The sequence below is a fragment of the Pocillopora verrucosa genome, chromosome 10, assembly GCF_036669915.1.
Source record: "Pocillopora verrucosa isolate sample1 chromosome 10, ASM3666991v2, whole genome shotgun sequence".
Classification (NCBI taxonomy): Eukaryota; Metazoa; Cnidaria; class Anthozoa; order Scleractinia; family Pocilloporidae; genus Pocillopora; species Pocillopora verrucosa.
Genome location: NC_089321.1, coordinates 12,067,550 through 12,094,144, shown reverse-complemented (window position 1 = coordinate 12,094,144; position 26,595 = coordinate 12,067,550). Strand labels below are relative to the sequence as shown.

The 26,595-nt window shown below is 35.7% G+C and overlaps 2 protein-coding genes across 5 annotated transcripts; one reads left to right on the top strand and one right to left on the bottom strand.

Moving 5' to 3' along the window:
- Positions 1-127: 127 nt before the first annotated feature.
- Positions 128-8,302, top strand: LOC131776193 (polypeptide N-acetylgalactosaminyltransferase 11). 2 transcript variants are annotated; one of them, XM_059092359.2, is made up of 8 exons: positions 128-298; positions 703-1,333; positions 2,109-2,645; positions 3,333-3,450; positions 4,121-4,492; positions 5,543-5,644; positions 6,311-6,442; positions 7,219-8,302. In XM_059092359.2, exons 2-8 carry the CDS (start codon positions 990-992, stop codon positions 7,336-7,338), a joined length of 1,725 nt encoding a protein of 574 aa, XP_058948342.2. In that variant the 5' UTR covers positions 128-298; positions 703-989; the 3' UTR covers positions 7,339-8,302. The 2 variants fall into 2 exon arrangements, with proteins under 2 accessions (XP_058948342.2, XP_058948343.2); XM_059092360.2 differs by having other exon boundaries at positions 128-329.
- A 1,497-nt stretch (positions 8,303-9,799) lies between these two features.
- Positions 9,800-25,422, bottom strand: LOC131776196 (5'-AMP-activated protein kinase subunit gamma-1). Of its 3 annotated transcripts, XM_059092365.2 has the most exons (19): positions 25,287-25,422; positions 24,953-25,046; positions 20,993-21,052; positions 18,249-18,671; positions 17,662-17,707; positions 16,968-17,071; positions 16,799-16,832; positions 16,586-16,633; positions 15,724-15,782; positions 15,564-15,609; positions 14,835-14,889; positions 14,603-14,729; positions 13,650-13,730; positions 12,996-13,080; positions 12,565-12,602; positions 12,398-12,469; positions 11,806-11,880; positions 11,366-11,468; positions 9,800-10,805 (listed from the first exon to the last, which is right to left on the bottom strand). In XM_059092365.2, the coding sequence occupies exons 2-19, from the start codon at positions 24,995-24,997 to the stop codon at positions 10,771-10,773; spliced, it is 1,536 nt and encodes a 511-aa protein (XP_058948348.2). In that variant the 5' UTR covers positions 24,998-25,046; positions 25,287-25,422; the 3' UTR covers positions 9,800-10,770. The 3 variants fall into 3 exon arrangements, with proteins under 3 accessions (XP_058948348.2, XP_058948349.2, XP_058948347.2); XM_059092366.2 differs by lacking the exon at positions 20,993-21,052; XM_059092364.2 differs by lacking the exons at positions 24,953-25,046; positions 25,287-25,422 and adding an exon at positions 22,444-22,659.
- Positions 25,423-26,595: the final 1,173 nt, after the last annotated feature.

Below are 26,595 nucleotides of genomic sequence, written 5' to 3'. Positions count from 1 at the left end.
GAAACTTTACGGATACTCTTCGAGCGCAGTCCCCACGGTCAGCAAGCACAACATGACATGCACACGTGATTAAATCATGATATCAACAGCAGATATCGATTCCATCCAATAGAATTCGACATAAACACACGCTCCTCTGTCTGCTGCAATCAGCGATATTCTATCATGTAACTCACGTACATGCAAAAAATTTCGTTCTCTTGGCTGTGTCCCAGAGAGGAGTCTTATTGCTGTACGAAACTGCGTTAAGTTTCTGTTCGGAGATAAGTGCAGGAAGAAGCGAGTTTCTTTTGACAAAGTGAGTTTCTCTTGCGTTTGAAATCAACCAGGTGCGTTTCTAGGCCCTTCAAAATTTGGCGGGAAGAAAATACGCCTGTACCTATAAAACGTGCTCTTAATTGGTTTGCAATGCTCCTCGCGAAAAATATTGGCATGATGTCAAGAGGGTGATAAAATCAAGATCATGAGAGAGCTTTTGATTCTAACAATTTTTATGAGTTTGAAACTGCCTCGCTAAGCACTCACTGTTTATACAGAGGATTAGAATATGCGTTTCAAAGTCGGTTGTATTCCATAGTTCGAATCAGATTGTCACGGAATGCCTTGTTCGCATTTGTACTGTAAATGTCAACTTTAGTACACTATATATTATGGTTTCCTAGTTTTTATTAAATCCCTTTTTGTTGATGTTTCATTTAACAGATGTGGAAAGCGTGATCTACAGAACCTATGTAGTGGAGAAAGGAACAGGAATGTGTTTGCATTTTGTAGGGAAATTGTCTACTTTCTCCATTAGATGACGCATGATTCAAAGATCAGACGAGCAAAGAGGAAATTTTTCGATGAATCAAGTTAAAATAAAGTTTTTAAGGAGGACTTCATAGGCCTGCATAACTCAGCTGACTGAATGCTTTATTCATTGTCATGGAGGCAGCTGATCTTGTATCGTAGAAAATTAATTTTGTCCGCTCAGTGAGGGATGTGCATGCATGTACATTATGGCTTACAAATTACCAACACGGTATTTTATGCTGTGTTCTTTTATGATTCTGATGTTTTGGATGTTATTAAACGTGGTTTCTTTTATGTATTTGGGGTCGAACGATAAATATTTAACCAAAGGATACGGTAGACATCTTCAAAACGACAGCCCGTCGGATGATTTCGAGAGAGAGATGATAGCGCAAGAGAAGGACCCTAGCACTTTGGGTTTAATTCGAAATAAGGAGGATCAGAGAATTAGGGAAAACGGTTACGAGAAACACGCTTTTAATGAACTTGTTAGCAACAGATTGGGGTTTTACCGTGAAATACAGGACACTAGACACGAATTGTAAGTAGCCAATTTAAATGTATTTAACTGTTGACACAATTATGCTATTTGTTGAACTCTACAATCTTATAAACCATTGCTTACGATAACTGCTGCCTCCCCCTTAGTGATGGAAATCTGATGGATGAGTTCTATGACTTAAGCAAACATATGGTAAATAGGGAAACGCAAGATTTCTTTTGATCCAAATTTTCATAACAGCATTACAGGTGATTACAAGCAATCCTATTAGGGGGACATCAGTGGGAGGAACGCACAAGGGTCATGTCATCCGTTTAAATGATCTTGAGACACTGCTGCTTCATAGTGCTCTCCAAGTGCTACTGTGCTAAAATCTTCTTGCTCTCTCTCCCAATTCCAGAGCAATTTTTGATGGAAAGGAAGTTTTCCAATTTATATTGCCCCTCAAAATTCTAAGAATGCTCTTTTTTTAAAAAAATATATGCTTGTTTATTTAAACTCTCAGCCATTTCCAAATGATCCATAAGCCAAGTAAGTTTTGAAGACCCAGGATTTAAAGAGAAACTTAAGTCATTTTCTTGTGGCTGAATTTTGATAAAGGAGGAGATTATTTCATTTATCTATTCAAAATAATTGTTAGAGAATTTTCTCAGGGGAAGCACATCTATAGAGTATCTAGGGAAGGCAAGGTCCTCCAAGCCTGCCATAAAGTATGCTAGAGATGATTACTTCAACCCCAGATATACTCCAATCAATTTTCCAAATTAAGTGTGTGAGTACTTAATAATTATTATTCCTCTTTATTATATTGCAGGTGTAAATCAATGACATACTCTTCAAATCTACCATCAGCCAGTATTATCATTTGCTTTCACAATGAAGCATGGTCAACATTATTGAGAACTGTACACAGTGTCTTGAACAGAACAGCGGAAAATCTAGTTCATGAAATAATCTTAGTTGATGACCATAGCAGCTTAGAAACATTGAAAGATGAACTTCAAAATTATGTAAAAAAATTACCAAAAACCAAACTATTGAGGACAGCTCGGCGTGAAGGTCTCATAAGAGGGCGAATGATGGGAGCAAAGAATGCAATTGGTGAAGTGCTAGTATTCTTGGACAGTCATTGTGAAGTGAATAAAGATTGGCTTCCACCACTTCTGGAGAGGATAAAAAAAAATCCAACTACAGTTGTTTGTCCAGTGATTGACATGATTAATACGGACACCTTTGATTACCAGTCCTCTCCCTTGGTGAGAGGCGGTTTCAACTGGGGTCTTCATTTTTCTTGGGAGCCTGTGCCCAAGCATTTGCTTGTGAAGCCTGATGACTATGTTCTGCCCATTAGGTAAGGAAGAAAGGTTTTTAACATTTCTACTTGGTTTACGATGGTCAAAAATGCACAATCTAGTCTAGTCTGCACAGAATTTGGATAGAATTTGTCACTGTACTTATGTTATTGTCAATATACCATGTTCTTGCTCATGAGTAAAAGATTTGCATTTGATTATTTTTCATCCCTTATCTCACATTTTCCTGTGAGCTTAACCCTTTAACTCCTAAGATCTGATTGTTTATTCTTCTCTCTAGCTGCTACATATATCCTTGTAAATTAGTTATGAGAATTTGGTATAAGATCAAGACAACAACTTCTACCTGATGACTTTGAATATTCTCATTACCTGTTTGCTGGATAGTGTAAGGATATTATAGGCAGGATTTCATGTTGATCACTTCTGGGAGTTAAAGGGTTAACAATGAAATCAGATCACAAACTGGATATCCTAGAGTGCAGATCTCAGCTGAGATCTTGGGTGTTTAATATGTGGAATGAATATTTGGAGTCGAACCTTCTTTTACAATTATCAGTCAAATAACAATTATTTCAACTTTTTCAGCTGAATGTCCTGCACTTCATGGTTCTAACTTGGCTTTGCTTTGAATTCTTATTGGCTCCTAGTGATAGTTTCCTTTGTAGAAACAATAAACCATGAGTAATTAATTTGTCTTAATTTTAATTTGTCTCTATTAACAGATCACCTACCATGGCTGGAGGCTTGTTTGCCATGGATCGTAATTATTTCAATCAGCTTGGTCAATATGATGAAGGAATGAATATCTGGGGAGGTGAAAATCTGGAGATCTCATTTAGGGTAAGTAAAACAAGTATCTCTCAGATGCAACAAAAACTCAGGAGAAGCTTCACCAGCTGTAGGATGATTTGGATGAGTGGCAAGGATCTAATCTCCAAATCAAACATTAACCCTTTAGCCCCTAAGAGTGACCAGCTTCCAATTTCTCCCAACAATATCACCCCTGAATCAAACATAAGGTCACAAGAATTAAGGAAATGATCACTAACTTATAAAGTTCTTGATTTTTAAACAAATTCTCCTTGTTAGCACTTGAGCAAATGTATAGAGAACAGTAAGGAGAAAATACATACTGATGTTAGGGTGTAAAGGGTTAAGGTCAAAGGAATAAAAAAAAAATAATCACTAACTGAAAAGCACTTGTTTAAACTTTGGGCTGAAAGGAGGTCAAGGGCACTTATTGGAGCTTAATTGAGGGTGATGCTTATTAGGAAACTACTAATCTGTGCTGACTCTGCTGTAGTTGAAGCTTAAAAAGTTAAAAATGAGGTGGCAATAGAAACAAGTTTTCCTTTTATCCCTCATATCAAAAAAGTGCAGGAGGAGGGATGGGACAATTATTCAAAGGGGTGCTTGTGTGATGGGAAGGTGCTGATTTGTGGGGGGGTGCTTATTCAAGGGAAGAGGATAATTTATGTAAAACGCAAAACTTTTTCTCATTACTGTATAGATCTGGATGTGTGGTGGTTCCCTTGAGATCATTCCCTGCTCTAGAGTTGGACACATATTCCGTAGATGGCGCCCTTATGGATCAGATTCACAAGGTGACACTATGTCATACAACTCAATGAGGGTTGCGGAAGTATGGCTTGATGACTACAAGAAGTATTTTTATCAAATCAAGAAAGATCTTGTGGGTAAACCCTTTGGGGATGTAAGTGCAAGAACTGAGCTAAGAAAGAGGTTGAATTGCAACAGTTTTAAGTGGTATATGGGCAACATTTACCCTGAACTGAGACTTCCTGAAGAAGGTGTTGGTGGTAATAGTGTTATCTGGAATGCTGCATCACAAAAAGATAAAGTGATTGTTAATAAAGGAAATGTAAGTAAAAGATCAGTTTTGTCAAACTTTTTACTCTAAGAAAATCATAAAAATGAAACTTTCCCTGGCAATTTCAGATCACTGTCAGTATCTGAGAAACTATGTACCTACCCCTCCCCAAGCTCAACAATAGCCCTAACCTGTTATAAGTTAACTGTTGTTGGGTTAGGGGAGGGGTAGGTGGGCAGTTACTCAGATAATGACATTGATCCACAATTTCAATGAATTGCCTGGCAAACTTGTAATGAGAGTTTACACATCTATCAGCTCAACGATAACCCTAACCTGGTATGAGTTAACTGTTGTTGGGTTAAGGGAGGGGTAGGTGGTTAGTTTACACATCTATCAGCTGTATGGTTGTACTCCTTATGATAGCAATATTCTTGCTATGAGAATTTCTATTTGAAACAGTTGCTGCAGTGAAACTTTATGTGATACCAAAGTTTTTCGAGACATGAAATTTAGTAGAAACAATTGCAGTACTAAAAACAAGTACAGTACTGTTGACTTGTTTGTTTACAAAAATATAGTTTTTAACTTTTAGATCATTTGTAGTAATGTGGTAAAACAACAGTCCAATTTTAAAGTACTGGTTTTCAAATGTTTGTTTAACCCTGGACACCTAAGGGTGATCAGCTTCTAATTTCTCCTAATAAATCTTCCTGAATCACACAAATAGAGGAAATAATCACCAACTAATGAAGCTTTTCATTGTTACACAAATTCTCCTTGTCAGGGCCAAAGGAAATGTTTAGAGAACAGTATGGAGAATATGCATTGTAATATTAGGGTGTAAAGGATGAAAGCAATTCACCTTAGCAAAAGGCATCAAATGAACCATGGAACTGAATGCAATTTAAGTTTTTCTTTTGAGCCTAGAAGAGATGTTTACTGCATCTAGGATGCATGGTTGTATAACAACGGTCTTCTACATCTGCACGAGGCCACATTGGCTGTCTTCAAATGAGTTTGGATAACATAGAGATTACGGCTAAAATTAGCCTTTAACTTTGTACATTTGTTGTGACAGCTCTTTGTTTTATCTTACAGCTCCAGAATGTTGGCAGCCTCTTGTGTCTCGACATTCCTGGACAGTCAAGTGAAAAGCAAGCCTCTGCTTTGCTACGCAATTGCAAAGAGACCCATGCCAAGGTTAGTCAAAATCATGAATTCTACCATGCTTGAGGACACAGTTGCCTTATGGGTAACACAATGGACTTCTGATCAAGAGGCCTGGGTCTGAGCCTTGGCTGGGTTGTCATTTTGTATTTTGGGGCCAGACACTAAATACTCCATCAGGGCCCCTCTCTACCCATAAGTAGGTATTAGTGAACTTTTAGCAAAATTTGACAAAACATTGCCGCACAATCTACCATAGACTAGTGTCCTATCTAGGAGAAGTAGACAGTACTCCAGGGAACCAGTAGATGGCTGGCTGCATGGAGTGGATGGGTGATAATTCAAGGGCTCTTTCCCAAGGTCTTAGGGCATGCTTCACTACAAAATATTATTTTTAAAATGTAGAGGCTCTGAAATGCTATTTTATGTATTTTCTTGGAAACCATAATCAAAAACCTGAGGCCTGTCACACATAGCCCAAATGGGAACCTCTGCCCAGTTGCTTAAAAGGGGGAAATCACAATCTAGAGGGTAAGTGTTGGCCAAATGTGCACTGAGCCTCTCACTGGATTGAGAGTTATCCAGTGCATATAGCATTATCCACCCTTCAAACTACTGGGGTCTTTAGGCTGTCCCCTGGAAAGCATATAGGTTATTACAATTTATAGTCTTTTGATTTCTCAATGGACCCTTTTGTAGGTTTGGTCACTCAATCAAGACAATGAATTGAAAGTGGATCGCTTGCTCTGCCTTGAAGTAACCAGACAAGAGATGTTGAAAGTTATGAAATGTCATGGACAAGGAGGAGCTCAAGAATGGCGGCATAATAAGGTACGTACCTTATCATTCACAATGATGAAAAACATGGCTTTCAAATTACAAGCTGTAAATGACCAGGCTGTGGTTTGTTTGGACAAAAAATAGTACCTGAAAGGATCAGAATCACCTGTGAGAATTTGTATGGTTGCCCCAATCATATGGATCAGAGCTTTGGGCTGGATTGTTCAAAGCTGCAGGCTTTAGATAACCCAGGATTAGTGAGAAATCTGATTTCAGATGTGAAAGCTGTAGAATAAAATTCAGTCAAATTCTCTTTGTTTAGAATATGATTATTGGATGCTCTAAAAAGAATGCAGAAAAGTATCCCAAAGGGGCTTTTGAATTGAGGAATAAAGAAACCTGGATTCAAATTTAACCTTGGGTTAGTGCTAATCAACCTTTGATCAACTGGGTCTTGTACTCTTTAGGTGATTTTGGATTCTCTTACCCTTAGATTTTCTAATTTTAAATGGAGATTGTTTTCTTATTGGTCTTGATCATAAAAACAAAGTTTGATTGCATGGTGTACTTGTCTGGTGAGCAGTTAGGAAAGGACTCTTGCTGATGTTGGTGATTGCAAAGTAATCACCAAAGTCAGGTGCTTGACATTCACAGTTCTTGTCACAAAAATTCACTACACTCATTCATTGATCAAGGAAAACTTGGGTTCTATCTCTTGAGGTCAAACTCTTTATTTTTAACTTTTCTTTAAGGTCAAACATTTTATTTGCGACAGGTTTACTTTTCAGGTTCAAGGTTTAATTTAATCCTCCCTCTTTATGTTTAAGACTCTGCAGTTGTACCACAGAGCATCTGGTTTGTGTATGATGTCTACCAAAAAATCAACTGTGAAGATGGAAATCTGTGATGATAGCCTCACCCAGAAATGGTACTTCACAACTGACTAAGGAGGAGAAACTGAATTAAAGAAGTCAGGCAAACTCATGTGATATCTTGAAATAATGTCAAGCTGATATAGGGTGGAAACCCATGTTAGCTGTCAGACCATTTTTCACCAGCTATGTTTTGAATTGTGATTAAATAGAAAATGAGTATTTTTTAAATGATTCTAATATCAATGTATGGCCAAAGAAAAGTTTCTCAAATATGTCCCAGAATGCTGTAAATCATATCTCATCACTTTACTATTTATTGATATTGTGAGAAATTACTTTTTTTGGTCATTCCTGTTTGTGAAAGAGTTTAAAGAGGTTACAGTAGGCTTAACTCTTTAACTCCCAGATCAAATTTGTAATTCTCCTTACTGCTAACAATACAATTCTTATGTTAGTTCAGAGAATTTAGTACTGGATCAACTAATCATCCCCAAATTTATATTTTTCTTTATTCTCATTTCTTATCTATTAGATGTTGTATTGATATTGTAAGGAGAAATTCTGTCTTGGTCACTCATGAGAGTTAAATGATTAAGATAACACTTTTGAACTGGCTCACTAATTTTATATTCAGACTTCCAATTAAGTGGCCTTTCCCTTCAAGGTTACCTGGACATCTTGATGTAAAACATGGATACTGCCTCAAAAACTGAAAAATTGTAAACAAGTCTACAGACTATAATATGTAAATTAAAGGATCTCATGGTTATATTTTTGTCCAAGAAAAAAGAACTTGAAAAAATTTGTTCCCTTCAATTCCTACACAAAAAATGACATTGAAATTTACCGCAAAGTTCTCCTTTCTCTATTGAACATTACGATGTAAACAATTTATCATTTTATGCTTAATTCATGGAAGGAAATTATTGACTGTAAATTGTATTTTATTTATCAATGTTACACAATCATATTTTCAACATGGATTAGGTAGTAATTAATTTTAACTCAAGATGCTTGTATATTAATTGTGCAATAAATATTTGCTCTGCTAAATCTGTTTTGAACAAATATGGGTGTCAAGCGTAGGATGTTGTCCTTCAAAGATGCCACCTACATTCCCTGATGATGCTGTAGATCGGCAAAAGCTTGAAAACCAAATTATCATAGCAGACCCAGCCTCACTTGATTTACATGTGTGACTAAATATAGGTGTGTTTGGCTAGATCCAGTTTAGGTCTTGTAATCTATTGGGTTGAAGTGCAAGTCCAGTGCTCTTCCACAAAAATCTTGGAGATGAAGTTATCCGATAGTTTTCATGGATTATTTGATTTGCAAATTTTGACCAAATTTTGTTGTTGTTGTATCCCAGCCTCACTTCTTAACATCAGTATTTATATTCTCCATACTTTTCTACCCCTATTTTTAAGATATTGACAAAGAGAATTCATTTAAAAATCAAGAGCTTTCTCAGCTGGTGATCATTTCCTTTACTTTCATGGCCGCAGTGTTTGATTCACCAGTGATACTGTGAGGAGAATTTTGATGCTAGTCACCTTAAAAGTTTAGAGGGTCGCATCTTCTGGTCCTACTTTGGGACCCTTTTCTTTTATTCATGTACTTTTGATTTAAATGTAGTTTTCATTCTATGAGCATGCAGGAATTGCTACAATTTGGAAAGAGAGCTGCAGGAACACTTCTTTTCTTGAAGTTTCATTTCCAAGTTTTCTCTTTTGGGCTTTAAATCAGTACTTGGACCAGTCCCTCCTAGATATTCTCTTAATGTGCCTCCCTTGAAAGTACTTTTAGACTTTTGCAGCATATCATTGGTCTCCTTATAATTTTCACCTCAATCCCACTCTACTGTTTGTTCATGTCTGAGTGGACCCAAGGTCCTGAGCCAACTGGAGGGCAAACTAGAAGTCTTCTCTCATCTTGTGAGATGGAATGAGGATTGTCAGTTCTGGAATAGTCACCTTTGGGGCAAAGGATGGAATGGTGTAGAAAAAAGTTCTTTAGGGGGAGGCTTGGCCACAAGAAAACATTTTTGACAGAGAAGGCCCAAGTGTTAATGTTAACCCTTCTGCAGAGCAAATTGAGAAATTGGGGGTTGTGTGAAGTCCATAGAGAAAAAGACAGAGCAATGCTATTGGTGGAAACATGGTAACACAAAAAACACAAGAATAACTTGAATGAAGCATTGGTTGATACTGTGAGGAAAAATAGTGCTCACATGAAAGATAAATCTTTTTGGTTAAGTTTAGTGACTTTCTGAGCTGCCTAAATGCAGAGAAAGGCTGCATGTTGCTTAGAATGATTAGGGAAATTTTAAGTGTCTAGTGACTGATTTGGATACCTTTTCATCATCTTCTCTATGTTACAAAAGTTTTCTTGGGAATCAGTCTCCTAATTGTCTTCCTGGGTTGCATTAACAATACTCAGACATTTTCCTGACCTGAAATTTATTTTGATTAAAACCTTTATCAAAACTCTACAAAGTGGAATAATAAAGCAAAACAAGAAAAATAGCCTCACATGAAGTTATAATGAATTTATTCAAAAGAAACTAAAAATCCACTTGTTGAGAAAGCTGTCTTGAAAGAGACATGCACATGCAGGGATCCCATATACATCAGCATCAGTGCTCTTTCAAGAACTTTCCTCAAAAGATCAAGATAAACTACTGACAGCTTAAAATATTAATGGTCCAGATACAAATAGTACTACTTGCCCATAAATGGATGTAAAAATATTCAACATCTTTTCATTTGAGAATTTTTTCGGGAGAGAAAGAGGATATACAGTTGTTACGGCAACAAGTGAGCAAATTATGGCCAAGACAATCTGACTGAATTACCTTCATCTATCCTTTAAAGCATTGGCCAGTAACTGGAAGTGACCCCAGTCTCCACTGATAGAGAGACAGAAATGCAGAAAGCTCAGGACTGAAGTCAACTTAGTTTAAATGAGAAGGAATGATAGTTATTCATCATGATTCCTTGAAGTTTTATGGACCAAGCCCTCCGAGACATTGTTATGCAGAGATAACTTGGATGCTTAATGAAGTAGAGAAAACCTGCTTCAACCCTTCTTAATTAATACATACAATACCTTAACCTCAAATAAAAGTCACAAAAGTTTGCTAAAAGTATAAAATTCCCTTAACTTAACCTATTTCCAAACTACAAGATCCCAATCCTTCTTCAAAACCATTTCCATTTTTGCCATCTACCTAATATGTCTCTCTTTCCTCCATTGTTGAAGAACAGTGGATGAAGAACGCACTTCTTGGGTCAATTATACTAACAAAAGTCAAGTAGATGTAGTAAATGCCCTGGCTTTCCCTTCCAGAGGATTTGATCAACTTGGAATCAGGTGATAGCATGTAACTTGGTAAATTAAGCATTTTTTGCCCATTATCTTCCCCGACAGATTTGTCTCCCACCAACTCCTCTGCTACATTGATAACTACTGCATTTTTTTTTTATGTAATCAGCACCAAGCTGATTATTCCATAGGCCCAGGGGCGTGATTACTGAATGCTGTGAGGAAATTAATAGCATTATCAAGATAAAGTTGTTATGTAGGGAGGGGTTTGCAATCCAGTTGTAAGAAAAAAAAACAAAGATATAAGAAGAGGAACAAAGAAAAGTCAACAAAAATGAAAAGAATTCCAAGCTACTTAAAGAAAAATAGAAAAGCATAATCTGAATTAACTAAAAGATCTTCAAGCAAATTTACTCTGCATAGGTGGGGCACTACAGCAGCACCTGGTGTAACAATTGCAGTTCCCTAGGAGGCATATGAACGAGTGAACACCCAGGACCAAGAGATGATGAGAAAGAAAAAAAACAAAAGGGAAATAAAACAGGAACAAGACAGAAAGCCGGCAAGGAAGCAATGAGTTAATAAGGATCACAAAAAAAAAAAAAGAAAAAAATTAAATGAAGATGAAAGAGAGTCAAAGGAACAGAAGAAAGGATGACAAAACAAAGAAATGAAAAACTAAATGACAAGGTAGAGCCAAGGAGTAAACAAACTAAAGAGATAGAAGAAATGAAGAAATGAAGAAATGAAAAAGGGGAACAAACTGCATACTTACATGTTCCCTGCAAAGGTCTCAACACCAAAAACTTAAGAATATCTGACAGAGATAACACCCCAATGCAGTGACCTTCTTTATCAACAATTACAAGACGATGAACCTGGAAGCAAAGATATCAAAAACACTGTTAGAGAGTTTCTTAAATTTAAAAAAAAATCGCAGACTAGAATACATTTTGATTGCGAGTCCCAAAAGCATTGTAAGTGACTAGCCCAGGCAATAGCGAAGGAGACTATATACTGAACAGCCTAGCAGTTTATACTATCTTTCTAAACTGAGCAGCTGGCAGGGTTAAGTGCGCTAAATGATGAGCAGCAAAGAGGCCTGAAGAAAAAAAAACCAAAAACATTCAAAACTATTATTGTCACATGGCAAATGCTAGCCACCACATTGGAGCACATAACACCTCCAGCTATGCAAGCCACTATGTTGCCTACCCCTGCATCAGTTAGTCTGTCAATTATGGTGTGTAGTGTTTCATCCAAGCAACATGTATGGACTCCTTCAAATCCCTGCAACAAAGAAAATATTGTTTGAACAACTTTATTGCACCATTACGATTTACTGAAATCGGTAATGGCTGAGAGACATTTAGTCTACAGATGCAGCTTCAGTCCAGTGAACTTCCTTTGTAAGGAAAATTGCCCCAGTATCATGTTAAAAATGCCTGAATCAAAATGTCTAAAGCAGGGCAGGAAAATACAAACAAGCAGGTGGCCATTGGTTTCAGATTTGTACCTGATCTGTTGAGAAGGTGGAACAGGTTTTCTAAATTAATCACATAGCACAGCTGAGCAATAACAACACAGTCAAGGATTACTTTCAACATTTGTTTCACAATCAAGAGCTTCCCTGGTTGATGATCAATTCCCATGACCTAAATGTTTGATTCTGGGATGTTGTTGAGGGAAATTAGATGCTAGTCACTCTTTAGGGATCAAAAGGTTAAAGTGCATTGTTTAACAGTAAAACAATAACATTAAAGAATGCTTGGATATTTTGCTATTCCATTTATCACTCCAGACTTACATCTGCTCTGTGTTCAAGTGCCTTCTTTACAGTAATATCCAGGTTATTGTAAGTTTTCTCAGCAGCCAAATTCTACAAAGAAAATACAATCATCTTTAGTTGAGCAAACCTCTTCAACACTCAATTGAATACTATTCTATTTTGATTTAAAATTATTGAATACTTACAATAACATCAAATCTTGCATAAATATCAACTACAACCCCTGAAATAAAAACAAAGAACATTGAAAAAAGGTTCAAATTACGCCTCAAGTTTCAAAGTTCATTTGAGAATGATGACAGTTAGTGAAAATTTGCGATTATCACATGAAAAATTCTCTTCAATATTTAAGGAGACACCCCTACCCTTAGTCTGAAGTTTTTCTTAAGTTACCAAAGAGAAAAAAAGTATATCAAGCAAATGTTGACTAAACAGGCTTGGTTATTATAAGATTAATTACAGTGCCACAGTACTACAACTTAGAATAAATGTTTATCAAAGAATTTTGCATCACTCTTTTTAAGAAAATTCTTGACTTCAGTTTGTCTTTGTTTCCTTTGTTTAACTTTCCTCAAGGATGAAATCTTAAGAAGTGAACAGAGAAAACAAATCATACCACTCTCATCAACCACTGGTAAAGCAGAAACTCTCTTTTCAGAAAACATATGGAAGGCTGTTATCAGTGGAGTCTCAGGAGATATCTAAGAAAAAAATTTCCCACATTTAAAGATAAAAGCATAGACTTTCTAATTCTCTTGGATCATTGTCCACAGCACGAGCAAAACAAGAGCCACAGAAACACAAAATTTTCCCCCCACTGCCCATATTGTCACATGCTGGCTCTGATACAGCTAAACTAAAGACCAGCATATCTAAAGATTGTTTGTCAGTGTTAGGAAAGATGATAGAAAAATAGGGACAGCAGGTAGGATAACATTGAGTATATGTATGCATCATATTAAAAGACCAACTGAAGGTAAGTAATCAGAAGGGGCCAGAAATTTCAATAGTAATTGCTAAGTCTTGAGCAAGTATCAACCCTTAAGTGTAAAACAGAGATAGCGGCAACAAAGGATCCACTTGTATCTGAGTTTAAGAGGCCCTTCTGTCATGGTGTCTAGATTCTGATCAGGACTAACATGCTCGCTTTCCTTTTTCACTTCCATTGTGATGAAAATCATCATGACCTCATATACCCCAACAAAACAAACAGGGAGAAATACTACTGTAATGTGATACAGCCATAACCACTTACTCTATTAATACCTACCACAGCTACATCACGGTACGTTCCAATTCCAAGTTCTTTAAGCGTGTTATTCATGAACTCCGGTGGACTGGTTTGTGTCAACTGTCAACAAAAAGTCAATACTTACATGCACTTATTTGAATACAAGTTGTTACAATTTAGCTTACTACTAACAAATCCAATTACTTTACACTGATCACTAGATAAAACATTAGTAGCTCTTCTAAACAAGCCAAACCATCTCCCTATTTCAATTTTCCACCACACCCTTCCTAAAACTCAGAAACAAACCCCACAGCATTCCTAAAAATCAACCCAGTAAGTCTCTATCACATTATATTACAGGCATGCATTTGGTAAATACAGCACAGCAATAGTGCAGAAAGACCAAAGTAGGTGATGTTTTGGGACAGGTCGCGGCCTTCCCCATATTTGCCCTTTTATTTGATCCTTATTTCTTTCTCACCCATCTACTAACCAAATGGCTGAAAAATCTACCACATTTAGTGGAGTTCAGTTTGTGGACAAAGAATTAAGTCTTCAGTACATAATACAATGAACAAAATTAAGCATGCACTAATGGATCAATTTGGGCCTGCTGTGCCCCAATTTCCTGTGCAAAAGGTGGACAGAAAATATAACAAACAATAACTAGCAAAATTTGCAAAATAATGATCTGCAAAAGGCAAAAAAGGTTAGGGAAAGAAAAACCTAAAACTTCTCCAACGTAAAGACTATTAAGCTATGGGTTTCTTGACGATTAACACTGTTTTTGTTGGTTTTTTTTTTTTTTTTAGCTTTGTCAAAAAGTTATACTGGTATAAAACACCATGGCTTGCTTATATGTCTAGTGAGGCTACATGAGTCTGACAGCCTGAATGCATACCACCTAGCCACTTAAACAATCACACATGTGCAAACGTTTGACTGCTGTGTTCTTAAAGCTACTGTACATCTCAACCTTTTAAACTTACAGATGAAAACATGAATCGCAGGATTCTCTTGTGGGTCAGGATATAAAGAGCATTTCCTGTTACAGGATCAAGTACAGGAAGTCGATGGATTTTATGCTCCACCAATGTCTTGACAGCATCAAGTAGACTGTAAAATAATGTTAAACCACAACTTACTTCAGGTGTATATGTAGCTCACTAACTTTGAAATATTATTAGTCTTTCTTTACTCAGAGATCGTTATTGTCAGTACCTCTGCATCGGTGATATTTGAATCAACTCAGGCCTCAAGTTGGAATCATCATAATCTTCACAGGAAAAAAAAAGGCATCAGAAACCAGAAGTTATGCACAATAATATTGCAACCACAGTTGTAAAAGGTATGTGGTGACAAACAGGGCAAGTTTCTAAAAATCTGTGGTGCTGCATCGGTAGAGGTACAGCAGGATAATTTGGTTTTACCAACTGAATTGATAAGTAAATGTAACTTGGCCAAAGTAGAGCGTTCCTAAAGCTGATACTTCTAAAGAGCCAATGCTTGAAACATTCATGGACAGTGTTATGTCCATAAGCAGTGTCTGGGTGTTTGACAAAATATAAGTATAAGAAAAATAGTAATAAATGAAATAAAAAGGATAATAATAAAAGAGTCTTCTTTGGTTCTTGAAGAAAATAGGAGGCATACATGAATGCAGGGGCTACACATGTACATTAATTGTGTCACCTTATTTATTTACTGAGTTAGACTTTCTCGTCTTGGCAACAAATAATAAGTGCTTGCCCCTTTCACTCCTAAGATCTCATTTATTTTAAAAAGTAATTCTCCTTTCTGTCTGCGTACAATTCCAAGATTTGGTATTGGATCAACGGATAATCCCCTTGTTCATATTTTTCTTTATTCTCATCACTTGTCTGCTTGATAGTGTATTGATACTGTAAGGAGAAATTCTGTATTGATCACTCATGGGAGTTCAAGGGTTACCTCGAAAAGCTTGAATATCATATTCTTCTAATTCATCTATTTGGACCTGAAGAATAACAAAAGGTTATTGACTTTAGATTAAAACTATTACTTCTGTGCAACACATGCCTTATGCACACTATAGTATAACCAGCACCTATTAATTAAGCATAGCTCTTACCAATGGTGACTTGTAATAGTGGCGAAGAATGTTGATAAAGTCTGAAATAGTAAGCATTCCTGCAAACCAGAGCAGAACACATTAACTTTGTAACAAAGAATGTTCTCCATGTTGTCCATTTGTACATAAATACAGTAGAACACAAAAGACAGAATTGATGACACAAAGTCCTGTTACCAATGGAGTCCAATTTGGTCTGTAATCATACAACTGATTAACAAAATCGGGTAACTGCAAGGCGGGAGTCAGATTTTTTAATCACTTGTTTGGTTACAGAGAGAATTGATGACGCAAAGTCCTGTTACCAATTAATCAAAACTATGACAAAATTCAAGAAAGAAACTAGGTCAAACTAGGCTTCAGCTTTATGTTTTCATAAAAAAAAAAAAAAAGTTAACTCAGCAAAATGTGAGACAACAATATAAATGCGAGCACATGACATGTTCTGTCCACTTACACAGCCATGGAGTGTTAACTGTCCCTTTAACTCTCCTATGACACTGTCCAATTACAAGCATGACACATACACTGTCCTATTAGAGCTCAAATCAGGCTGGTAATAACTAATCACATTTGAGAATTTTTTTATAGTTTTTGATTGACCTTGAAAAAGTTCCAATTTCCCTTGATCCTGTTTTTTCAGTCATTTACTAGCAAACTCAAACCCCTGACAACCTCAAACCATTTTTTTGTTTCCCTAGGGAGTTTGAATTAGCAGGGTTTTACTGCAGCCTGTTCCAAGTTTTCAGCAATTAAAACAGTACAAGTAAACCGTGCATAATCAGTGTGAAATAATAAATAGCTTCAAAGAAGCAGTAGAGAGAAAACAGAGGGAGGTCTGGATCTGGTTGGGTCCACTTACCAACAAAGGTATGTTTTTCACTGTCCCAGAGAGGTGCAGATCTAACACCTAACAGAAAAATACAAACAAAACATTTGACATCCAGCAAATAGTTTAATCTTGTCTCATGACTTAAACATTCTGGTACTTAGGGCATAAGCCATGTGAATAAGCTCAGAGACTAGACATTAATAATGCACATAATTTAAACAAAGTTGTTTGTAGAGTGCTTACCATTGGCAACCAGTCCAAAAAATGCTTTCTTAACCTAATGCAAATAAAATTTAAAAATTAATTATAAAATATTAAATGCAGCTTAAGACAACAGACAAACATTTTAATGACATTTCAACAGTAAGACAGACGCAACAATAGTGCAGTACTATCAAGTGACTTAGCTCACCCTTAGCTTGGTATCAAACACTACAATCTTGGAGCTTTTCGGCATGATGTCGTAACAAGTTCTTGTCTTGAGAAAGTTGGTATACATGTAGGTTTCATCCTCATCTGACAAGAAGGAGAAACGCAAATGTTTATAAGGGATATTGTACCACAACAATCAATGAGAGAGAGGGTGCAAGTTGTCACTGTTGAAGGCTAAGACATGTAGATAAGAAAATCTGACAGTTACTTTTAAGGGCTGAAAGAGTCCAAGGTTTGGTTATAAGAGAGGCCATTACAATTGTACTGTAGAACTTGACATCCCTCAACCCTTTCTTTTAAACAAATCCTCCAACCACAAATTGAAAGAAAATAATCAATTTGTCAACTATTCAGAAAGTTTGGAGAGGCCAACTTAAAAGTCCTTTAAGGCATCATTGTGGCAACTGTTTGCTACATGTTACCTTTTTTACAATTAGATGCCATACTGCTGTGTGTTTGTTCAGTAATAGGTTACAGATGAGGTCAGCTGGAACTCCTTTACAAACCTCTTAAAAATTAATGTTTTACATATGTGCAGTCTGGGCCAGGGTTTTGGAGGGCAAAGTACTGTTCAACATTCCATAAAAAAACTTACTAAACTTACTAAAGATTTTCTAAACATTTTATGATAAAAAAATAACTTTCCACAGAAATACACTATAAGACAAATTCACCTGATGTTGCATATTCCATCATGTCCTCCACATCATCATCTTGAGCCTTAAAAAAAAAATGTTTAAACATATCAAGACTGGTACATTGAGCAGAGCTCAATATAATGGCTGGTCAGTGGACAATGTCTGCTCAAATACAGGTTTTGTCCACTCAACTTTTTGGATGGCAGGACATTTTGTCCTATTGTCTGTAAACTTAAAGAAGAATTTAATTCCAAGCTAAGTTCAGGTTTGAAATACCACTGTATCAATTTTTCCTGCATTGAGCTTGAGACTGCATGTACAATAAAAGTGTAGTAAAAATACTTGTTTTATAAGGAGGATGGGATTTCTTGAGATATGATGTACAGTAATTGATGTTTGTTGAGCCAAAAATGCCTCATATCCAAGCAAAAATAAGTTTGACTGGATAACTTGATTGGCACCAGCTAAAAAACAATTTTGAGACTTGTTGTGAAGTACATGTACTTTGAAAGCCAAGCATTCAAAAAGAAATTTCAGATTGAAAGCTCAAAAATTTTTATCATTTGCTATTGTCATGAACTCCCTATTTTGCTAAACCAAAGTACACTGTAGCTCAAACTTACAAAGACTTGACCTGCTCCTCTGCCATCATCTGCGATCCCTTCATCGGATGTCACCTCACCCCTGGTCTGCCTCAGTTCCATGAGTTTCTTGCTTGGTGAACGTGACAAATTCTGGATTTCAAATGGCTCACTTTCCATCTGTTCCTCTTCCAGACCTGCTGTTCTTGGCAATGAGCTACTACGAGCAAAACTCCCTGACGGCGAATCTGAGTTTGTTTCAGGGGCTGATGAGCTATTTGACCTCTGCATCTGCTGAAGATAGTGCTCAACCTCGCTGGTGTCACTTTTTCTGTTCCACTCCAGGACCCATTCCCTTGACGACTGTTGTTCTTGCGGCAAACCATCGTCATTTGAGTTGCATGATTGTGGATAATTCAAGCCAGGAATTACAAATGCATTGTGGTCATCATTAACATGTAGATTCTAGCAAAGGAAATATGCAAAAGCATTCAGTCAAAAAGGAATTGTTGTTGGGTGTTACACCTCATCTGGCCTGAAATCGGCAGCACATATTTCTCCTTTAAGAGCATCACTATAAATACTCCATGCAACAGCAGAAAGTATTGATGCTAAAGCCATGCAGTATCAAAATTTCTAAACACAACAAAATGACATTTTTTGCATGGTTACATTTTTGGAGAAATTTGTATGCATGCTGGTGCAAATGCCATTTCTTTAGTCCAAAATGGCATCAAACCCTTCTTTTACATATAAGGGAAGGTTAATAAAATAAAATACATTGTTATCAGATGAAATTTTTCAAATTCACTAAAAAATAATAACTTACAACCGATGCAGAAACTGTGATAAAATGCAGTGAAAAAGTTATTTTCAGTTGACAAAAATACACACAGATATATTTAATAGCTAATTCATGAAGAGAGATACATCAATTGTTTAGTAATTATTAAATGTTTTATCACCAGTGGTTTACGGAAAACATGCGACATGACATCTAGACATTGTTGGTAATAAGGAATTGCATATTCTTCTGTAACTGCATGAAATTAAGTTTAGTTATTGTAACAGATAAAAATACGAATACAATTTACATTGTTCTTTTGTAGATTAATACATTCTTCTAAAACAAAAATTTTAAGACAGCAGCTGTAGTTAGGAATTGACTTTACAGTTGTATTACAAACCATTTTTAAATTCAAGCATATGTGTCATTATCCTATCAGACATTACTAACAAATTTCAAGTTAGTTCAAGTAAATGAGTGTTTTATCATTATCACAAAAATCATCATTATTTAATTATTTGATAGATGTCACCTTTAAAACACTAAATAATTCCCCCATGAATTATAATTAACCCTTTAACTCCCAAGATCTGACTGTTTATTCTCCCCCTCCAGCTTTTACACAATTCCTGGCAATAAGGTAGTCAATTTGGTATTAGATCACGGTAACAACTTTCCCCTGATAAGTTTGGGTATTCTCATGCGCCTTTTGCTGGATGATGTATGGATATTATGGGGAGAAGTTTCATGTTAATCACTTCTAGGAGTTAAAGGGTTTACGATGATAATAAATAATTTTTTTTTTAATCAACCTATTTGTTAAAGTGGCACTTTGCCCATCACTGTTATGGAGAGCTCTGCAGACAACACTAAAATTAACTTACATTTAGTCATTTGCATGTTGTGGCTCATGATAAGCTGTTAAATGGAACAAGTGTAGCATGTTACATCGTCATTTATGTTATCAATGAAATTTCCATTTCAATCATTCTGATATTGTATACAGAGATCTGATCTTCTCATGGATGTTCAAGGTAAGAATAAAAATATTACTGAGTGCACAGTGGTTAAAATGAAAAATGTGTTAAGTAGAGGCATGAACCAAAGAACACAATTAACTTTATAAGCAAAAATCTAATTGCGGTTTTATCTCCCTTACTCATCAAAACAATGTAGTTGCTGCATCAACATGGCATCATTTCTTGGATGGCTTTTGCCAGACAGGTTAGCGCTCATGGTATCAAGTCTACTGTTTCATAAATTATTCTTAAGTTACTCTGACTATTCCCTCAGTTAAGATGAGATATTACACAGTTAATCAGTCAGTCATACAATTTATATAAATGTGGACAAGCATGGGAAAGGGACGCAAAAGACTGAGAGTCTAACTAGAAATTCAACTCATGCTGAAACAATGCACATCGCATTTTCCTCTCAAAGTTCTTAATTTTCTTCAGCTTATCTATTGACAAATCCTTGCATGAAAAATAAAAAATTATATTCAGATGTTATTATTTATCATGCTACTTTTGCTCACCAATCAAAGGTCAGTAAGATGTTAGACTTAGACTTATAATACTTAGAGAAGGGTTACAGATACAGAACATATAAAGGAAAGGTTCAGATAGAATAAATGTCTAAAATATATTACACCATTTCAACAAGTTCAATACAAATTTATCAATTATTTGTGTCCATATAAAGCTGTTAAATTAGAGAAAATTCTTAGTCTTGTATCTTAGTTTTACCATCCGTCTTTAAATATGAACTGGTGTGAGGTTCCATTGTTACACATATCGCAATATTTGAATAAGGACACAAAGGAGCGGAAAAAGTCTCTTTGAAGTTAAACGAAAACTACTTAAATATTCCATCTGTTTCTACGACGGAGTTAATAACCAAAAATTAATTTTTAATAAAATTATATACCTTTTTCTTTCTTACAATGAAAAAGACACTTCACATTTCAATGATGTAACACTAATTAGCATTACATTACCTCCATTTCAGCACTTCTCCACAATCTATCTCCTATTGAATTCCTGTTTCCATACTGTTCCTGTTTGCAGCATAAATGTGCATACACACAAAAATAACTATTACTTACTTTTACTTTCATTAACTTACTTTCTAGTTTACTACATAAAAATGTTGAATCAACAGCTTCAGAAGTAATAATTTGTGTACCATACTACAGTGAGAAGTGCACTTCTGCATTGGTTACAATGGCAAACAAGAATTGCACTTTTTTCTATACAGGACTTCCTTGGGAATGGTATTCAAAAGAATGCCAAATAATTTATTTTCAGCAAGTTGAGATCCTTCTTTGGTCAAATAAGGTTACCAATACAAGCAAACCAACATCCTTTAAGAAACACCTTTAATTTTAGTTTTACATGCTTGCAGCTCAAAAATGAGTAAAGTTAGCCACAAGTTTTTTTTTTCAATTACCAAATTGCAATTAACATATCAAACTTCACCTGTCTAGAAACTGTAACAAAATCTGTAAAATCATGTACAATTCAGACCCAGTTAAATTCTTTTTTTATGCTTAGGGTGGCAAAGATTTTTACAGTTTTCTTATGCAGTTCAACCATTGAAATATGGAGGAAAAGCAACAATCCCAAATAATAGCCTTGTTTTTACTGAAATCAGAATACTCTAGCTGTACAAAGGAGTTGAGCTTAGGAGATTTGAAAAATCCTTTTAAATATTATGAAATCAGAATGAATAAACATGTACATCCAAGTACAAGTCATGTTTCATGTATATATTACTTGTGGTTGTTAAGTATGTACATGGCTGTATACAGTAACTGAATAAAGGGGATAAGTTTCTAAAGAAACTGTGGTGCTGTGTTGATGGGAGAGTATAACAGGATAATTTAGCATTATCAGCTGAGTTGATGACATTAATTGATCAATGTAGAGAGTTTAAAAACTGATGTTTCAAGCGTTAGCCCTTTGTTAGAGTAACTGGTTCAGTAAGTGGCTCATTTACCAGATAAAAAAGTAAAAATTTGAACTGCAGTATCAACTAGACAATAAACTGGTTCAGCTTAAAGACAGCCAGGCTGAAAATACAATACCAATTGTGGAAAAAAAAAACATGAATCAGTAGAGTAACTCTTAGTTACACTTTAAAGTATGGCTTGAAAATTATTCAGTAAAGCTAGGTTCACTTCACAATAAATATAAACCAGTTTCAAAAAATTAATTCTGATTTCATTACTTCAAACTAAAGATTAAATCTTAACACACATCTTCATTTGGTACACGTATGTAAGCGATTTTTCTGTGAGCTTTTTTAATGGAACCCATGAAAAAAAAAATTCGCTCTTTTTCAGAAAAATCACCCTATTCTGATACTAGCATGATGAATCAAGCACTTCTTGAGGGTAAAACCACATCCAAGATTTTTTTTCAATACATTGAAATAAAAAAAGCTCACCAAACAAAATTTCCAATAATTTCTGCGGACTGCCACTGTGGTGTCAGCCATTTTTTGCATGTGAGAAGATTGGGATGAACCTTGAAGTGACCCAGTTTCCAACAATGAAAGACTTTAGATATAAAGTAATACAGTTCTAAAACAGCAGTAAATTGCCAATGAAAACACTACATGTATTTAGAGGAAATGGTACATCTGTTGGTCATTTAAAGCAGGAGACAATTGCACAAAACAGGAAAACAACAGGAAATCAATATCTCATAGCCTTTTGTAAAACATCGAGCCATGACATGTGATTGTGGCATGATACCTTGCTGACTAATTTTTTTCCCTTGAATTTCCTGTTTTTTCACATCACAAAAATCAGCTAGGAAACAGAGACCACATCTTTAGAAGTAAATCTATCCCAAAATTAATATGACAGCACATTTCTTAAATTTTCAGATGTCTTATTTAACAGTTTGTTCCCTGTAATTACTTGTAAATCTAAATGTAATGAAACTCCAACTGTGTTTGAACTTTTGAAACATGAAACATGAAACTACATGTTTGCAAAACATGAGAACCTAACAGTAGTTCAAAGTTTACATTTTCATAAGGTACACCATTATTTTATTACATGGTAAGTCACTTAAACTCAGACTTGGTGTTAACTGTTCCTGAAACAAAACCCTATTTAATAGCCAAAAAGATCCTCAATAAGAATAGATATTTTCAAAATTAATTATTAGCCATACTTTACAAGGAATAACACTTTTATCCCCTGTTGACCATATGATGAAGTTCAGGGTTACCATGTCTCTAACATGATATGACAGGTAGCTTTAAGCAGTCATTCCCCCACATAAACACGCTTGTAATAGTTTGATCCAAATGATTTTCTGGGAGTTCAAGGCAAATAAGACAAATGATATGTCTCATGTCAATGATTTTAAATAGGCCATGATGATACAAAGCCACCAAATTACAAAAAATAAATTAATAAACACCCATTCAAAACAATCGACTGTATTCTTTAATTTCCCTTATACTTCTATTTAAAGAACTCCTTCTAAAATTACCTCTGAGTCATCACTCAGCAAGAAAACCCATTTTAGGCAATACATTAAATTATAATATATTCCCTGGAAAATCATGCAAAAAAAATTAATTAACTGCTGTAAAATGACCTTTCCAGATTGAAGGTCATACTTTAATTGAAGAAAAACACCTCAGATTACTTTGCATAGGCAGAACTTATTCTTTAGCGGAACAAAGAATATCAAAAAGAAAATTATGTGATTAAAACCGATTCCATGACAGTAGAGGTCTTAAAAAAAGTTTTGACTCATAGAAAAGGAATTACAGAGAAATTTAACAATTAAACGCATTTACTTAATCTTCAACCAGTGAGTGGGACAGCTTTTGATTAAGAGCTTTCAATTAAACATTGTAGATCAAAAAGCGGAAAGAAAATGTCCATTTTAACTCCATCCTATAGCTCTTGAGTAGCTATAAAAAGCTCTGATCTCAAAATATTTTTGGCAAAATAAGTTAGTAATATTCCTGTTAAGGGAGCTAAGAGGTGAAAAGGTTTTGGAACCCCTGAAATGGTTCTTTCCTTCAGATTATTAAAAAATTCTCAAAATCCTCAAAATCTCTGAACATAAGGTAATATGTTCAGAGATATGGATCATAAGGTAAGTGTGTGGTGCATCTTTGAACAGGAAATAATAATAACAGTCATAATGATTTCTGGTGATAGACATTCATCCGTATGGACTGATTACAAATTAATTATAACATTCATTTCAACTAAATTATAAGCTGTGTCAATGTGTAAAGTTATGTTACTTGTGCAAAAGTCCGATACAAACAAAAATAAAAATAAGCTCGGCCAAGCTCAATTTCAAATAAGCTTTTTCACAGTTTAGGGTTAAGCTCTTTGCTATTACATGCAAATACGTAAGCCAATTATTAGTAAACAAAGAGCGATAAGACAGAAAGCTATTTGCATTAGGTGAACAAATAACAGTATGAAGTATTTTGCAGACACGTTGACAGAAACATTATGAGCTAAAAAAAACCTTAGGCTGGAAAACGCACAAGTCGATGGTATTACACATTCAAATCGCGAAAAAAGTTACACTCTTGCTCTTCCCAAATACGCCGATTACTAGATGGCCGAGACCACAGACGACCACATAGATCAAAACAAAAGCATAACAAAAAAAACAATGAATTTATGCATCTATAACTAAAAAAGAACTCATAGAATTTTCTCTTGTAGAAAAATGCTCTATACGTGTTAAAAATAAACTTATTTAGAAGTACTTCGTGACGTTTTTATGTCCTCGAGTTGGCGCAAAGTCCACACACCAGTTAACCCTCGCGGCCGTGCTTCTCTGCACACATGTAGCACTAGATTGATTATATATTAACAAGAAATGTGAAAGCTGAGAGCCGTTTTTTTTTAACATCAAAATGAGCTCCTAAATTGCATATCTTTGTAAATCTTGCTCGATAATACCTTATCCGCGGTTACTTCCATCCCGTTCAAGGCATCAGACGACATCGTTCGTTTTGCAATAACAACTCCGCGATGAACAAGTGTGAAGATTTCTCTACACAAAACAAAACAATGCATGAATTATATAACGCGAAAAAATAATATAATTCTAAAATATAAACAACTTCAGCGTAACAGAGGGAACCGGATTTGCTAATAAATTTAGAAACAGCTGGAAACATTAATTTAAAAAAGTTTAAATTTTGTTTTGGTGTCGCTCCATTGCTCGGAGAGTAATATCAATTTAAAATCGTCTCTTTCTCTCATTAACTACAAATAAATCACCGTTACCTACCAAAGCGTTCTCATCTTAAGGACGAGGTTAGCAATCGGTCGCCACAACAGCTACTTAATTACTGTTCCAGTAAGCTTTTTCAAGGCCACCTTAAACCGAGAGTCTTATTACGATTTCCCAGCTTAGTGATACGACGGGCGCCGTTTGGTTCAGCGGTCTCACTATTTGATAATGCGTGATTGTGTTGGTTGCCATACTAAATTCGTCCCTCGGGTTTTCGGGTGCAGCCACGGGTGTTAAACATGCCCGGGGTCATGCACCAGATTATTGTCATTCTGGAAAGAGATGATAGGAAGGAAACGAACTTGTTTGAATTTTAAGATCAACCGTTTTCTTCCTCTTGCTTTTTTAAAATTTTTTTTCTAATTTTCCGTGGGCAGTAAGGGCAGCATCATTAAGAGCCTTTGAGGTCAACCTTGGTCCCAGGGCCCTCCCTTGAAGGAGAGGAAGAGAGGACCCTAATAGTGACGTAGGAGTACACAGCTGAGCCACATGTCTTGACCGTTTTTTATTTTAAAGAAAGAAAACACCAGCAACAACAACCAAGACTTTTTTACGAATGTGGGACCACAGTTTAGCTACTGTCACTGTTTAATTCATTACTTGTAACAGCAATGTTTTTATAAACCCATGCACACAGGCCAGCATGAACACCCAACTCTTACAACAGCCTTTAAAAATGTATATGGTTGTATGGATACTTCTTGGGAAAGGGATAAAGGGAATCCAATTTTGACTGCAATGGTCATCCCTTAAGAACAAGCAGCAACTCAACAAGCTTGTCACCTGCACATACACTTATGAATCTATGATGATTAACTCACAAAATTATGCCACCTGGCCCTCTGGGTGTTTTTACAGTGATAGATAATGGCTCACTGGTTGTTTCTTACAAAATCAGCCATTCCTTCTTTCTACTCTAAGCTTCGTTTGTAGCATCCTGGACTTGATCATCATTACCAGTTGATCCCTATACTCATATGTTGTGAACCATTTACTGCCCAAGAGTGACATGCATCTAATTTCTTCTCCCAGTGTCACCCCTGGATCAAACATCAAGGTCATGAGAATTAAGGAAATGGTCACCAACAAAAGATCTTGATTTTTAAACAAATTCCCCTTGTCTGCACCTTATTCAGGAATAAATAGAGAAAATTATGAAGGATATACAAACTATAATAGGGTGTAAAGGGTAGACCCTTTAACTCCCAGATCAAATTTGTAATTCTCCTTACTGTCAACTGTACAATTCTTATGATGTAGTTCAGAGAATTTTGTATTGGATCAATTAATTATCCCCAAATTGATT

Bases quoted from the DNA above. Each gene is read 5' to 3' on its own strand.
- LOC131776193 (XM_059092359.2), top strand. From the start codon at position 990: ATGTACATTATGGCTTACAAATTACCAACACGGTATTTTATGCTGTGT. The intron at 1,334-2,108 runs GTAAGTAGCCAA...ATTATATTGCAG, and splicing joins CAGGACACTAGACACGAATT to GTGTAAATCAATGACATACT. The intron at 5,645-6,310 runs GTTAGTCAAAAT...ACCCTTTTGTAG, and splicing joins GCAAAGAGACCCATGCCAAG to GTTTGGTCACTCAATCAAGA.
- LOC131776196 (XM_059092364.2), bottom strand. From the start codon at position 22,503: ATGCAAAAAATGGCTGACACCACAGTGGCAGTCCGCAGAAATTATTGG. The intron at 15,783-16,585 runs GTAAGTGGACCC...TCTGGTTTGCAG, and splicing joins TGAAAAACATACCTTTGTTG to GAATGCTTACTATTTCAGAC. The intron at 13,731-14,602 runs GTAAGTTTAAAA...TTTTGTTGACAG, and splicing joins TGCGATTCATGTTTTCATCT to TTGACACAAACCAGTCCACC.